General features: G+C 41.6%; 1 protein-coding gene across 1 annotated transcript in view; it reads right to left on the reverse strand.

Moving 5' to 3' along the window:
- Nucleotides 1-701: 701 nt before the first annotated feature.
- The window catches only part of PROX1 (prospero homeobox 1), a 50,650-nt gene continuing 34,395 nt past the window's right edge, over nt 702-16,956 (reverse strand). Inside the window, exon 5 of the mRNA XM_059994862.1 lies at nt 702-4,671. Coding sequence (XP_059850845.1) covers nt 4,486-4,671 — 186 coding nt within the window. The 3' untranslated portion in view covers nt 702-4,485. The remainder of the gene's footprint in view (nt 4,672-16,956) is intronic.

Raw genomic sequence — 16,956 nt, forward strand, 5'->3', positions numbered from 1 at the left:
ATTCCGTTATATTCTTAGAAGGATGATTATAAGAAGATGCAAAGGTTAAATACCAGTTTTGATCCCAGCTCTGAATATGAGCATTTTAGCTTTAGTCTTATGGATGGTTTACAACCAACAGATCTACAGAAAACAAAACTGCATTTCCTTCAACATCACATGTAAGTGCAATACAGTAACTGCTTTACTCACAGAAACCAGTTACGTTCTTTTAAGGGGAGCTTTTTGAAAACAATGCTTCTTGTAATTTGCAAACACAGAGTTTGTACCAGAACGAAACATTTGTACTATTCACACCAATGAAGATTCTATAATATACATGGCAAAGAGATTCTGCTCTGTCCTCACATGTACACTGCTTCTTTCAGGGGAGTCTGTAAACCACTTTTTCTTTGATGAATTTATGATTGCTTCTGGGGGACATCTTATTTTTAAAGCCCCCAGATCTTTCGCTTTATGACTTAATATTAACCTGTATGTGTATGCATGTATGTGTGTGGGGGGGGGGAGGGAGGTTACGTACTAAATGTCTTCATGTACATAGAAAAGAAATTTCATAAATTTACAGAAACTGCATTACCCTTGCCCTTGACATCTGATGAAAGAGACTGTTATCTTTTAAAAGTAGAGAGCAGGATTTTCAAGAATGCTTTCAACTGTCTATACAGTCACTGAAGTGTTCCTAATAAATTCAACAGATGTTGTGAGAATGTAGTTATTTATTAAAATCTCATGTCTTACGTAACAACAGCCATGAGGTTAAATATTTACATTGCTTTATAAAAGTTCCCCTCTTGCTTTAGTGTTTTTGTTTTGCTTTTTTTTGTTGTTTTTAAAATTTTTTTAAATGATATTCACCCACATCCCTAGCACAGCAACAAAGATTCTGCAAACATAAAACACTTTAATGAAATAATACTTGGAGGCACAAAGCAAACTTCAGGAATATGTGGGTGAACATTTCCTTAAATAATGACTACATTCTACCATCTTCCACGTTGTTTTACCATTTAAAGTGAAATGTCCTCATTAAACAGCCAGAGATACAGTAAGAATTAAATGTTTTGTTGTTGCAAATAGAACATTCTTTTCACAAAACATAACAAATGCCTAAAATAGGTCCTTAAATCTAGATAGGAAAAGGTAAGCTTTCCACTTCACACGCATATATATATGTATATTTTTACATGTGTGTATATGTGTGTATGTGTTTTTATGTTCACACATCTGCACACACATATATAGCACATGGTATGAAATATTGCTTCTATACTACTTTTCATTAGGCTAAGAAAACACAAGATTTGCACCACAGTTACAAAAAATTGGCTTCTACAAGAATTTTCAAAACTCGAATGCTGCTCAAACAATTGAGGAAAAAATAATTTGCGGTATCAAACTGTTCTAAAAATTCTCTTCTTCAAAAACGTATTCTCCTGCTTTGTTTTAAAAAGACACAAAATATGCATAGCTATCAACGTTATGTCAAACAGCCAGAAAAAAAATCTAGTGTTTATTGCAGCTGTAGTAATTGGAAATAAAGTCAAAAAGATGAAATCGAAAGCCACAGAAGGCACAAGAACAATTGTACTTGTGGGAAAAAACTGGAATTTTGAAGGATTTTTAAAAATCCCCCCGCTGGTGCATTTAGGTCTAGGCACAGACTATAACCTCAAGTGTAGATGCAAAAATAATTTAGGGTTAGCAGAAAATAAGTGGAAATGTGGTATTTCAACATGGACTTTAGACTTTGTTTCCCTATGTAAACTGTCCCTAGTCCTTCACCCTCCCACCAGAGAAAGTGAACTTTCTCCCAAGTCGCCAATTTTTACTTGGTGAGAGTTGAGCTAAGATTGGAAAGATGGTGTTTTAAAGAAAACTTGTTAAACAGGAGTTTTGAGAGATAGGCTTTTGTCATTTTCCAATGCACTGGGAGGCACAAGATTTTATGATGGTGAAAGAGAAAAGAATCACCTAAAAGCAAAACGATTGAGTTCTGTTTCCAGGACAATGAGGTGAGTTTCTCCTCACTCTGCAATTTCTACTCTGAAACAATTTCCATGCCTCAGTGAACATTGAGAGGATATTATTGTAGATAAGTGCATCAACATTTGGTAGTGAACACACGTTTTTGCTTAATTTGTCTATTTCAATTAGAAAGGCAGGGGAGAATAATACTAAAAATTCAAATACGTCAGGAATCAATACTGAATTTGCCCCAGGTCAGGAAGATACTAGCAATCTATCTTTATAGGTGAAGACATTACGGTTTTGCCTTTTACCTTGCAAATGGCAACACAATGGTGATGTGAATTACACGGGAACAGCAAAGACCCAGTTCTGTGCTGATGTGAACAATGAATGTCATACTCTTGGGCGTGAAGCAAGGCGAAAGAGTGTGACCACAAGTTGAGATTGCTTCCCTACTTTGTGCTGATTGGATTTTTTTTTGGGGGGGGGGTTTCATTTTATTCCAAGGTGATGATTATCCAAACACTTTTTTTTTTTTTCCAAACAAGCCGGAACAAGAACAAATTGGCTCTCATGGCTCTGTAGGAGCCTGCGAGCTGGGCGATGTGTTTGGCTGTGGGTGCAGAGTGAGGCCCAGGGTGTTCCAGCCCGGGCCACTGCACTCTGTCCACACCGCAAGAGGCCACGTCTCCTGAATGACGCAGGCATCACAGGACCGCGCCGTTTAACTTAAAGTCAGCAGGTTTTAAGGCTTTGTGCTGACAATAATTGCCTTCATACATTCCTGTCCATCAGCAGAATTTATAAATGATGTTAAATTACAGCGATTGGGTCACCTAGTTACATGGGTCAACCTGCAGTCTCCAAAGTCAAATGTAATTTTTATAAAAATCAAGGAAAAAACGATATTTATGTTGTATACGATCTAAATACCAGTTTTTTTTGTTTTTTTTTTTTTACTTTGTCACTTTAGGAGATGTAGATCAAGTTACCAAAGGGGAGGGAGGGTTCTGGAAAACACTATTAGAATAAAAAAGGAATTCTTACTGCATCTGCACACAAAACCCATCTAAGAAAACAAGTGTGAACGCCACACGGCTTTTTAAAAGCAAGTACGGGACTTTGTACACCTTTGAAAAACTGGAAAAAAAAAAAGAAAAAGAAAAAAGAGGAGAACCATTGAAGAAAGCATGAAATAGCAGCTAGCTTTCTTATGTGTGCTGAAATTGTGTCTTTTGGGTTAACTCCCAAACTCTCCTATTCTATACACTCTTCACGTTTTGGTCAATTACTAGCTTCTGAATTAGAAGAGACTGTATCAATTTCTTTAAAACGCTGTACCTAAAATGAAGAAACACTTAAAAATTAGACCGTCACCACTTTGAATATCCATCAGGGTAGAGTGGAAATGTATAGGAAAATAGGTCATTCTCATATGTACTCCTCTCAGGAGGGGAAGATCGAGTCAGCTAGCAGCTGTTAACAAACTTCTAGCAGGAATTTTATGGTCAAGTTGGGATGTCCTTTATTCCTTACCATAGAAAGGAATTCAGAAAATAGTGTTTTTTGAAAAAAGAAGTGTTAAATATTAAACAGAAATGATAATGCTTTTAAACCACATAAACAAAGTTGAGCAAAGAATAAATTTGAAACTTATGTGCCTTTTAGTATCTGAAGCAAGATAAATAGAAAATGATAACACGTTATAGGGGTTTTTCTGTATGAAGAACGATAGATACTTACTTATTTCCAAGAAGAACCTATTGCAAAATTTCGAGAGGTGACTAGAAATCACATGAATTTCCAGTCTCATTTTGAAAGAGTCAGTTTTGTACAAACCTGCTTTGCCTCCAAAGAAAATGGTACTAGCTTGTGGCGTTTGCCATTTCTCTTAGGAAAGACTTGACGGTTAGTGATTATGTTCTTTTTAAAATTTGACCTTTTGGGGTACTTGTGAAAAGTGAGTTGTTCATCTGCCACTGGCATTATTTTTAAATGTGTAATAAAAAGCGACTTACTGAGTTCAAACCAAACAAAATATTTAAGTTTATCAAGTGGTTCCATTGAGTTTTCTGACCTTCTCAGCAGTAAAAACAAGAGACACATCACTGACTACAGAGTAGTGCTGTGTCACGGGTCTCCCTCTGCCAACCGCCATGAGCAATAAACCATCAATCCAGCAGAAGCATCTTTTAAAAATGCCCTTCCTTGCTCATAGAGACTTTACACACGTCAACATTCTTTTTCCCTGAAAATTAACCCTATTTTAAGTCTCCAAATGTTAAGGGCCTTGGGCAAAAGTAAACTAAAGGCGGAAGGAAAAGAACCATCCCCTTGCGATGGAAAACAGAAGGAAATGAGAGAAAGATGATGAGGAGGGATTACCAGCTGATTTTGTAACACATCCATGCCTCCCATACACATATATATGAAATCAAAATCTAGACACGGATAACTTGGACATCCAAAGGGGACTGCTACTATTCATACATTCGAAAAGAGTTGTTGACATTTCTACTCATGAAGCAGCTCTTGTAGGCAGTTTGGGGATTTGAAAATCTCAGGGACTTCACTATCCAGCTTGCAGATGACCTTGTATATAGCCTTCTTCCAGGAAGGATCAACATCTTTGCCTGCGATAATGGCATTGAAAAACTCCCGTAATGTGATCTGCGCAACTTCCAGGAATCTCTCTGGAACCTGCTGATACAAGGAGACAATGGCATTAATAAAGTTTTCAGTTTCAAGTCTCCAGTTCTTCAAAGGAAATTGAGCTAAGTTCTTTCTTTCAGAAAGGGGCTTACATGGCACCTGCATTTTCTAAAAATGGCCGGCCTCTATTCTCTTATGTAAAGTCGTTATATATAGTAGCATTGTAATGTGGGGTTGACAGCTTTATAGAGTTTTAGAAAAAGACTTGTGCAAAGGATACATGCAGGACTACTGAAAAACTGGGATTCCACTGTGAATATCTGAGTAGAAGAAAGGCGACATACGGTTGGGATTCCTCACTTCATTAAATAGGTGTATTCCAGAAGCAAGTCGCCACCTAATCGTTCAGAATTTGAATCATATTTCCATTATGAAAACAAAATGTGTTCTCAACAGTAGAATAATAATTGGCCTTTGATATAAACTAAACTAAGCCCACACTATAGATGAAGATAGCAAAAATCTTAGTTTCCTGCTTGTATCAGAGGATTGTTGACCCAGATGTTAAACTGTATATTAAAATAATCTGCACTATAAAGTACAGGCATACCTTGCTTTATTGCGCTTTGCTTCACTTTATTGTGCTTCACACATAGTGCGTTTTTTACAAATTGCAGGTTTGTGGCAGCCCTGTGTGGAGCAAGTCTATCGGCGCCATTTTTCTAATAGTATCTGCTCACTTCATGTCTCTGTGTCACGTTTTGGTAATTCTCAAAATATTTCAAACTTTTTCATTAATATTATATTTGTCATGGTTATCTGTGATCAGTGCTCTTTGATGTTACTATTGCGAAAAGATGCAACTCAAGGCTCAGATAACGGTTAGCATTTTTAGCAATTAAGTATTTTTAATTAAGGTATGTACTTTTTAAGACATAATGCTATTGCACACTTGATAGACTACAATATAGCATAAACATAACTTTTATATGCACTGGAAAGTCAAAATATTTACGTGACTCGCTTTATTGCGACATTTGCTTTTTTGCGGTAGTCTGGAACGGAACCTGCAATATCTCTGAGGTATGCCTGTCCTCTATGTACAAAAAAAGAGTAAGATAATGATACTAACACTGAATCCCAAAATACAAAATTTGGACTGAATCTTAAGATCCTACATTGGAAAATACTTTACCTTGAGATTAGAATTGCTCCATGAGAGAGTGATTTATGCAGCTGACAGCAATAATAAAACCCCACATTTTTGGACTGCTTATTATGTGTCAGGCACTGTGTTATGTACTGAATGTGAATTATGTCATTCGATTCCCCCATCTCTGTGATTATTAACCCCATTTTACAGTGAGGAAATGGAGGCTCAGAGAGATTAAGGGAATCGTTCAAAGTCATTGTACTCTAAGATAAACATTCTTCAAATATTCTTTTCAGAATCCCTATCTGTTAATCCTTTTCTCCCAGAGCAGTGAGTATATATGTGGGTGTTTTTTGTGTTTGTTTATTAATTATTTATTAATAGTGGTTTATTTAATAGTCTAACCTCTTGTCTAGGGAAAGGAATAGCTATTGATGTACTTATTCAGTATTCTTTGTAAGTTACACGGTAAAGCATGGCCTGTCTTTCCCCACAACAAGGAAATGGATTCACAGAATCATTCCATGTACTCATAATTTTCCAAACACACACTGACACTCTGTGGATTTCTTTTAGTGGGGTACTTATACATGAATAATGTTTTATTTTTACGGTAAGTGCAGACGTACGAGGAAGTAAACTGCACTGCAGTTATAGGTGTAGACAGATCTGTCTACACATACACAAGAGGTGTATATTTTCACCTTCGTTCACACTTGCCCTCGCCAAAGTAAAAGGGAGGGATTGTCATTTTGAACACAGTTGATCCCTTTCTCCATGTCTTTTCTCAATTTGTGCAGTGGACCTTTTTATAATGATAGCAACTGTTAAAGAAAACGAAAAAGGTACCAGATATCCCTGTCTTACATATTTGGAGTTGGACAAAGAAGTTCAGTGCATCCCACGGCAAGTCACTTGTCCTTTGAAGGAAACCTAATAACACCCCAGAAAAAAAGGACCCCCATCTGGGGCTGATCAGAATCTAGAACAAGTGAGAAGTTTGAGAAGCCCCTCCCAAAGATATTGGCTAGTTTCTTAGGACACAGTCCCCACCACTGCCTGGAAAATCATGGAAACATCACCTTGTCCCCCATGGATGTGCAAACCCATATACCCCAAAGGCCATTCCCTGCTGAGAATTCATCTGTATTTTCAACTGAACTTTGATGATTTTCTCCCCAACCTCCTGCACATACATGAGTATTTGTGGGATGGGAAGGGCCTGGAAGAGCAATCACCCCTCCTAGTCACCTTATACTAAATAAAAAGTCAAAAAATAAATAAATAAAAAGAAATTTTAAAAAAGGGCCTTCCCTGGTGGCGCAGTGGTTGAGAGTCCGCCTGCCGATGCAGGGGACACGGGTTCGTGCCCCGGTCCGGGAGGATCCCACATGCCGCGGAGCGGCTGGGCCCATGAGCCATGGCCGCTGAGTCTGCGCGTCCGGAGCCTGTGCTCCACAATGGGAGAGGCCACAGCAGTGAGAGGCCCGCGTACCGCAAAAAAAAAAAAAAAAAAAGTCATTAGGCAGCCCTTTTGAGTACTCCTCCCTCTTCCCCAAAGATGATCCTTCACATTTTATCAAATGGGCATTACTGAGAGAGGGATTCTGGCTGGAGAACAGTTATGCAGTGCAACTACCCACTCTAACTACTAGGTTTGGGAGCTGTTAGTCAAATGCTACAGAAACATCATCAGAGTGGTTTTCCTGCCCATTAGCAACAGATCCACGATGAAGATCTATGTTCCTTGAACACTCGGGGATGCGGCCTGGCCTGGCGGAGAGCTGCAGGGACAGAGGGTATGGCAGCGGCTCCAGATGAAGTCCCACCCACTCCAAGGACCCCCCAAGAGATCTGGGGAGCCAGGGACCAAGGGAGCAGGGCTGATGTTTAAGACAGTCAGAGGAGGGAGGTGCGTCCAGAACGGCATCAGCCCTGGAGGAGGGAAGAAGCGTAGTTCTAGGGTTTGCCTGAGAGCAACTCAAAGTAATTTCTTTGGAGGCGCGTGCAGCCTCCACCCTGTTATTCCTTATCATTCACCATGCTGGTTACTGGATTTTAGTGCGTCTTATCCTGTTTTAAACATGCATTTCTTTTGGCAGTAATCTTGGGCTGTCCTTTAACATCTTTTGTATTTGTGTCTTGATGTTATTTACCTTTTCACCTACTTATTTCTAGATGCAATGAATGTACCATAAGATGTCTTTAGAGAGGAAGTCCTGGCTTCTATTCTGCGTATCCCTCACAATGCTTCACAGAGTTCTTTCGCATCATCTTTGATAAACCGTTCATAATGAGACCCTGCCTTCTGCTTTGTTCTACACTGCGCTAGAGTCACACTTACCTTCTCCCTAAATACTGAAACAAAAAAGGAATTTTAAAGTAAGGATCGAAAACAGAATTTAAAGACTTGAAATAGATCTCAGAACTCATTTTATAGATGAAGAAACAGATTCTATGAGATGAAGAAATTACGAGATGAAGAGACTCACGTGAAACAACTTATCCAGGTGTCTTTCCATTAAACCATGCCGGTTCCTTTTTAATGCAATGTCCTACTTAGAAGAGGCATCAAAACCTTGACAAGCTGTGGATCTGTGGTTTAGAAAAACCACGGAAGAGCTAGTAACTTCAAAATAAGTGCAAATGACACAAAAGATTCCCAAGAGGAGACTACGGTTATTGGTTTATGTTTGGGAAGGGATGAATTCTTTGCAAATGGTTTGCTAATTTCTTGCTTACTTTGAGGCAATACTCATGCAATGGATTGGGCTAGGTAAAAGAAAGTTATAATGAGATCCTCTACTACTAGAGCAATTAATCTTTCTTTGGTGGCTCCAGAGAGGTAAACTGATGTGTAGCAACTGAGCTGAGTGCCAAGGAATCCCATCCACAGGTAGAACTATCACCCACGAAAAAGAGACCCTTACCTCTCTGCCAGAAAAGTTTCCCCAACTCCATTTAACAGAGTAAGGGGCGGGGGAGTCCTTTCTGATGTTTTTGGGGGGGTATCTTCGAATTCAGGGTTATGAGAATGGTGTTGCCCATATTTTTTCAGTACCTCTTCACACCTAATGGATTTCCAATCACTAATAAACATCTGCAGAAAATCCCTTAGTGACAAGTAATCCCTTATCTAGGTTTCTTTTAATAGAACCCAACAATCTGCAGAATGAACCCTAGAGTTATCTCCTCAGCATCAGGTGGCAACAGTCAATCAAGTCCCTGGAATGCAAGACAATGCAGGCCGCTGGGAGGGGGAGGGAAGGCCGTGCCTTTGGACATGCCACAGGGGAAAAACAAAAGGCTTCCAAAGTCTCTGGCTGGGACTCTGAGGCTATTGTGGGAGTGCTGAGTGTTCTTCAGGAGAGGAGAGTGGAAACTTTGCTTTGATAAAAGGCATCCCAATATAGGAACCTCACCCCAAATGGTCTTGCCTCTCCTTGCTCTGATATTTGGAGGAGAATATCACTGCGGGGAGGTACTTGAATGCACTCATATATTTCAAGGGGGTTGGCTATCAGCATCCTCCCATTTCACCACAATTGTTTGCACTTGAGTCTCCTCAGAGCACATGAGGGCCCCGTGGGCTTAGATAAAACGGGAGAAATGGGAGGATGTTTTCCAGTCTGTCAGCCCAGCCCGTGCCCGAGTTGCCCATATGTGCGCGCAAGGCGCGCGCACCCACAGGCGCGCGCGCGCACGCACCGTGTGTTGGGTGAGTGGTTGCTTTGCTGTTCTTTTTTTTTTTTTTAATCAGAATGAGTGGCAAAGACACGTTTGCCCCCCGTCTTCCTCCTCCTCTTCCCAGTTGCTTTACCTTCAAGGATGATTTGTTTTATTAAACTGACTGTCCCTAGCCTCTGCAGTACATAATAAAAGCCTGACATAGCAGGCTGCCTGCTTTCTGTGTCCTGCAGACACTCATCATAAGTGTCAGGACATACCAAGGTTAGCGGTCACTGGAAGTGTGCTCACTGGCCCAAACCTTGCCAAACGCTCTTGGCAGATGAATGAATGTCACAGAGAATAGAAGGGGAATTACAAAGGTTAAAAAGAAGACAGCCTCTCCTATTTTCTGGAGATAGAGAAGCTGATTTTTCACACCTCGGAAACATCCGTAGGCTCATCCATCAGCCTCTCGCAGGGGACCTAAACCCTGCCCCTTTCACAGCTCCCCGTGGATACCTTTCCATCCTCCATCCCCTTTAAAAACTGGTCCACTGGCCGAATTTCATCAGTGGAATGATCTTTGCTGAAATGGACAGAAAACAAACCAGGCATTGACCTCTCTCCCTGGCCCCTCCCCGATAACCAATGGCTCAAAGGGCTTATCAAGCGAATCAATCAGTAGATTACGATCTTATCAAGAGAGATCATCTTTTAGGTTCATCTTTTAAACTATTTTTCTTTTTCAGACTTCAGTGGGGAAATGGAAAAGGAGACATATATATGGGCAGAAGTGGCTAACTGATGGGAAAGTAAAATCCTGGCTAGTATTTTGGTGAATTAGTTTGCGTGTGGGTTTTCTTTCTTCATCCTCCTCCATTTAAAAAAAAAATACTATAAAAGGGCAATAAAATGCTGACTGTAAGAAGACCATGTCAAGGAGAAAAGGGTACTGGTATTTTGGATACTCTTCACTGCTCGCCTTGGAGAGAGAGTTATTCTTGTCACAAACCCTTTTGTCTGCATCTGCTGACTGCTTGCCTGTAGCCAGCAGCATACTTTAACTGTTTTGTCACCTCCTAACATCACATGCATCAGCTGTTGGGCTTTTGTTACGGGTATTGTAGAACTAATCCGCTGTGGCTGGTCTACTGTGCAGTAAATAAAACAGAAACGGGCTTCTCAGACAATTCTGCATGAATATTTCAGATGGCTTTTACAACTCCGATTCACAAAATCAAATAAATAAATAACTCCCACAGTCCCCCGCCCCGGCCTCTACCCACACAGAAACAAAACCCCTCAAACTAGACCCAGATGCCTCCAAGTCAACTGCATTGAAGGCACTGACTTGAGCCTTCAAGCAATTGTTTGAGTGAAGTTGAAAGAACAGCGATCTCTAAACTTCAACACTGTGGTGTTTGTATTTATTATTAGAGTTAAACACGTCTGATTCCGAAAACTGGGTAAGAGGCTTTGAAAATCTCGAGAGCTACTTTTCTCCTTGGGCTTTCTAAAAAAAGATGTCATGCCATCAGTAGTATATAGTTAGAGTTGCCCTATCAAATCGCTTTTATTGTTTCCATCTGCATTTTCTTCCCTTCTACTCATCTGAAAGGGGTCAGAGGAAGATGCTTGTGCATCTAATTCATCCTAAGAGCGTTTCCAAAATGTTTAACCTGTACTGGAGCACAAAAGGAAAAGCAAACTTGGGGCCAGGATTTTTGCAACTGAATTGACGTCGTGAGTTCTCTTAAGGGATAGATAATGTGCTAACCATAACCATATACAGTGAGGCATTTTTCTAGACAACTTCTAAGTGTCTTTGGAGAAGTTAAAAAGAAAAAGGGCATCTGTACGCGGCTGCGTGCATGTGCACACACACAGACATCAAGATCCTAGGAAAGGAGACAAAGTTGAAGTACTTTCCCGAGCATTCATTCACCCTAGTGTGCACGTGATTCCTCTAAACAAACTCTCCCATCCCTGATGTTTGTTAAGTAAATATTGATCAAGGAGAGACATATCTCCTGACGGCAGTGGCACAAACTGGGGACTTAGACTGCAGACAGAGTGGACTTAAATGGATAAACTCAGATGCTTCAGTAACTCCTCATTGAGATTATCAGACAAAAAGGGAAGGACAGATACGTTATTGCTGTTCCTCTCCACTGTCTCACTCTCACTGAATTCTCCTGCCAGAGGTGGAAGAGGGGAATCGCGGAGCTATGAAAGATGGTGACAAGATGCTGCGACTAGGGGGTCTCCCTTAGCAGTCACACACGCATTTATCCTGCGTGTACAGCCGGGGACTAGCTGGCCCTTCAGAAGGGCAGAAAGGGTGCAGGGGATGGTGAGATTGTGTTCCAGTGCCCTCTCATTATGGGGAAGGATTGGATGGGAAAACAGGCACGAATGGGCTTTGTATCCAAATGTATCCAAATAGTATCCAAATGTAAGGTGGTGGTTAGAACCTTAAGGAGGAGTCCATCCACTTCCTAGGAGCCAGTTCACTGTGATTATTAAGTGTATGCAAAGCAGTGTCTTGAGAGATGCTTTGAGGAGGTTCACGTGGCTGATTTTATTGGCCGAGTGAACACACTGAGAAAAGTTGCTTTGTGTTTCCCAAGTTTTATTTCAGTCATTTCATGAGTGTGACCAGAATCCTGTCAGGGGCTGAACGGCCACATAAGCTTCCCTGGAAAGGCCAATTTTAAAATCAACTCTAGAGACTAGGTTTTGTGTATTCGGCACTGAGCACCACAGTCAAAGAGCAAGGTGTTATATTTAAGAGTTCCTACCAAATGGCTACATGGCGTTTAAAATTTAATAGGATGCTCGCACCTCTGTTTCAAAGGACTGGAATTATTCAGGGAGCGCTGGCTACAAAACTGCTTGCAGACGCTACACCGAATGAGGCCGAGGAAGAATCTGCAGCCACAGCCGGGCTTCAGACTAAAGTCTCTCTGACTCCGATGCTCCAGGTGGCTTCAGCTTTCAGGGACCTTACAGGATTAGGTCAGTGTGATGCCCACACAATTTTAGGCCTATGAGTGGGCTCACCTCCTACTTACATGTTTTGCTACTTAAATATGTGAAGGCTAAATGCTTATAGGAAGTGGCTAGAGTTCAAGGCTATCCTTAAAACAAAACAACGAAAAAAGAACCAACCCCCCCCCGCCATGTTTCCTCCGTCTAAGCAAAGGAACACATGGCAGTAACAGTCTGTATCAATTTTTTGTAAACCTTCAAAAGAACAATGTTCTGTTGAGCAAAATTCAGTAGCATTCTGTAAACATTAATTTAAGGAAATCAATAGACTCAGTGAACTAAAGCCATATTGCAAGATAAACTGGCCAGAGTGCCACTTTGTCAAATAGATTTTCGTTTTCTCGGCCTGATAAAGACAGTTTCAAAACGGGGCAAACGTGTTGCAACCAAGGTTTGAAAAGTATGTGGCCTTCAAACAGTCTGCTCATTCTTCCTACAAAGCTGGATAAACATACTTTAAAAGTGATAAGACGGTTTAGAATTGATCTGGCTTTCAAATTTTACATAGGGTAGATTTCTTGGTTGTCTCACAGGAAAAGAGAAAAAACAAAATAATGCGCACATTCAGAATAGAAAATAAATGTACTTGGGAGAAGGGGTTAAATTGTCTTGAGAAAAAGAGCTCTGGGGGCAGTGTCGGTTGATGCTTGATTTTAAAAAAAGAAAGGAAGAAAGAAATCTTTATTCATGCTGACCTGATGGGCAACAGGCTTTCTTGCCAAACTCCAAAAGCCAAACTCTCTAGTGGGTTTGGGATCAGAGGTTTCAGCTGGTGGAAGCTGCTCCTTTCTGTGAGCACCATGCAGTGTCATATTAATATGCGAGGGAGGAGCTGGGGGCGGGGAGGCCGACCTGGGGAAGGGCCGGGGAAGGACCCTGAGTGGGCGAGATCCATGCAACAGCCTCAAGGTTTCTCTCGGCCAGCCTGCAAGAACTGCAGGGATAATTAGGAAAAGTGGCAAAAGGAAAGCCTGTCTCTTGTCTTGTGGCTACAGCAGGGACCTGCACTGAGCTTGTGGGGATACACTTCCAAGTGAAATTGCCCGCCATCCCGATGCCACACCAGCTCTTATAAATGCCGGCAAAGTGGCGCCCGGCTAGGACATGGTGCAAACAGTCCGTTGGAGGGAATGTAATAAAAAGAACGAAGGGTCACACGGGAACTGCAAGGAGGGAGGTTAAGGATCTACCTTGACTGGACAGTGGAGCGCCATGGCAAAGGATGCCAGGCAGTGGACTCTGGTCTGCGGTGTGGCCGTATGGGCTTGGCCATCACCCCTCACGTGGACTTCTCTCAACAGCGCGAAGGAAGGGCCAAGGCTGCCCTGAGGAGTTTCTTTGTTTCCTCATCTGAATTTGAACCTTTTACCTTTTAAGAGTGGGTATTCCCAAATTACAGAATTCACAATAAAATTCCTATATGTTTCAGATGTTGATAACATACACATTGATAAAATGTGCTGGGATTGAGCATTTGGAAAAACTGTGACTTTAGGTAATAAAAAAGACTGCCTTCACATCGATGCTACCTGTTAATAATTCGTGTATACATTTTAAACTGTGTAAACATCCCACTGGCAACTTTGCCTATAGATACCAAGATAAATAACCATGTCTCCCACAGCCCCAGAAAAGGAAGTACTAGCTTGCTGGGAATGGAATGACGAATGTCTTTATAATAAACTCTATGAGGCTGTCAAAATTATTTTGTGCCGCTGAAATCTGGTTCACCAAATACGCCTAAAGTGGCTAGTTTGCTTGCTCATGCTTGGAGGTCTTGGTGTTGTATGTATTAGGAAATACAATAGTTGTCATGTTATTCGTTGTCATGAGTTAAATTTTCCTTCTCTCCCAAACACGTCTCAACACATGACTCCAAGTTTAAATGAGCATCAGTCAAAATAAAACAAAAACAAAATCATAGAAAAGGCATCAAACGCTAAAATCTCATATTTTCTCCCATCCCTCCACCCCCAAGAGACTATAAAGATACTCTCCCATCTTAAAAACAAGGGTGAGCTCTCTGCTGGAAGGACACATCTGGTAGGCTGTTCGGATAAGATGGGACCGAGACTACTGCATCAAAGAAGCGTAGTTTTGGAACTTCAGAACTAGAAAGGATCTCAGAGAGTTCACGTTCTACCAAAGAGAGAAAAAGCCTCTGCCAGGGGTCGGCAAACTTTTTCTACAAAGGGCTGGACAGTAAATACATAGGCTTTGTGGACTACATTTGGTCTCTGCTGCATATTCATCTTTTTCACATTGCTTTACAAATATAAAAACCTTTCTTAACAAGGGTCATAAAAAACAGATTCAGTGCCAGAGCTGGCCTGTAGGCCAGAGTGTGCCAAGCCCTGCTCTCAGCCACACTTAAGAGCTAACCACTTTTCTGAAGGCCTAATGCTCTTTCATTCTTCTCTAATCCTGTGTCAGCACACTAGTAGTTCTTGCAAGGGTAGCTGGGATCAACATACCCGAATTCAACCTACATTGTCACGCCACTCCTCAGATGCGTGTAAGGCTGGCCGTGTCTACAGGAATAATTAATGGACCACACAGAGAGATGCGAAGAACCAGGTGGACCTCAGTCTTGCCCTGCTTTGACAGCGAGCTTTTCGTTAGGAGCTTTCCTGCCAGCAAATATTCAAACGAACTACATGGAGGAATCTATCCCTCCTTCGTGACACAGGTAATGAATCAGCTTCGAGGGGAAAATAAGCAGTATACCAGTCACTCTGCAGCCTTAACTAACTTCCCTTCAAGTCAACCCCATGAATTATGTGCCAACCGCGTCTGAGTTCAAGACAGGCTCATAGTGCTTGAAGTTTAACTTTTGCTACCATTACTGGGTGAGGCAGTAGGATAAATAGGGCCAAGCTTGCTGCCCTTCTTGGATGGGAGATTATTCAAAAACAACATGGCATCACCTCTCCAATATTGCACGAAGGAAGCTGGGGCACGGATAAGCCGCAGTTACTCCTGTTTCGTTGGAGAATGCATTCCGTGATTGTTTAATGCAGAGGTTTACCTTCATAATTCCGCTTTGCCCAGGCTAACATCAGAACTAGCGTGTGCCCTTTATTCATGTGGGTGGAGCAATGTGAGAGAGAAGCCTAGGGAGAGATTGCTAGGAAGTGGGGTTGAGGCAGGACAATGAGAATAGCATTGCTCAGAGTAAGCACCAAAGAAGGCACTGGGAGATACGGATGCTAGATGAACAGAGCTTCGGAGAACGCCGGGTCACGGGAGATGCCGCCTCTCTGCTGACAACAGCTGATGCAGCCCCAATAATACCTGGGTTGTTTTGGGAAGGGACTGGGATGAAAGGCAAAAAAGTCAGAAAAATTCTGCTTTGTGTCCTAGGGAACTCTATGGGTTTCTCCTCCAGGCTTACCCTTTGCAAAACTAAGCATGAGCCGTATTTCAAAAGCAACCTAAGAGTTTTGTGAAGGGCTTTGACATTCCTTTTTCAAGAAAGGTAAATAGCTCGGAAAGTCAGAGAAACAGATTCCAGAAGGGCCCCGGGAGCCTTTGGAAGTCCTCTAGAACGCTACCGACACCTCATGGGTCTGGAGGTTATGTCTGCGGTGGGAAGACTTAGGATGCTGTCGAGACCTGGGACTGGCCCTGCTGAAAGGCAGGGTCAGGAGTCTACATACAAATTATTTGGTACACCTTCAGGTCATTTAAGATGATGAATCTCTGGGAATTCCCTGGCAGTCCAGTGGTTAGGACTCCACGCTTTCGCTGCTGAGGGCACGGGTTCAATCCCCGGTTGGGGAACTAAGATCCCGCAAGCTGTGCAGCACAGCCAAAAAAAAAAAAAAAGATGATAAATCTTTGAAAAATACTCTCTGTATTAAAGGAAGTACAGTGGCCTTGAGAGCACAGCCGACTTCTGCTTCTGATCATGCCTCTTCCTTCACCCCTACTCAAACCCCCATATCTGTTCTCAGGGAATATATTACCTTTTACTAAAAGTCATTTTTAGTACCAGATTTTATTTTCCACCGTTAAGGTAGCCTTAAAAAAAAAAAACAGAGGTTGGGTACAATTACCGTTAAGAAAGATAGAAAAAAACATATCCAGGTGACCTGTGTGAGGATTGGATAGCTCCCAAACACAATGCTGTACATACAAAATCCCAGTGGAAAAGACATTCCCGATTGACTACTATCATTTGAGACATGCTTAAAGGGAAGGATGATGTTGCTTTTACAAAAACTACCAACCAAACCTAGTAGTGACGGTCGTTATAACATCCAAAACAATTAATTCTGTCTTGAAAGAGGGGAGATGTTGTATATTCTACAGAAGTTAATACGTATTACACAGGCCGATTGTCTGGGCTGAGTTGTGGCCCCGGTGGAACGTGTGTGGGGACAGGTATACAGGCTCTCTGTTAGTTTGTTCAGGTCCATATCGTCTCCTAGAAAACCCACAGGCATGAGGGCTTCTCG

This window comes from Delphinus delphis, chromosome 1, assembly GCF_949987515.2.
Source record: "Delphinus delphis chromosome 1, mDelDel1.2, whole genome shotgun sequence".
In the NCBI taxonomy this organism is placed as follows: Eukaryota; Metazoa; Chordata; class Mammalia; order Artiodactyla; family Delphinidae; genus Delphinus; species Delphinus delphis.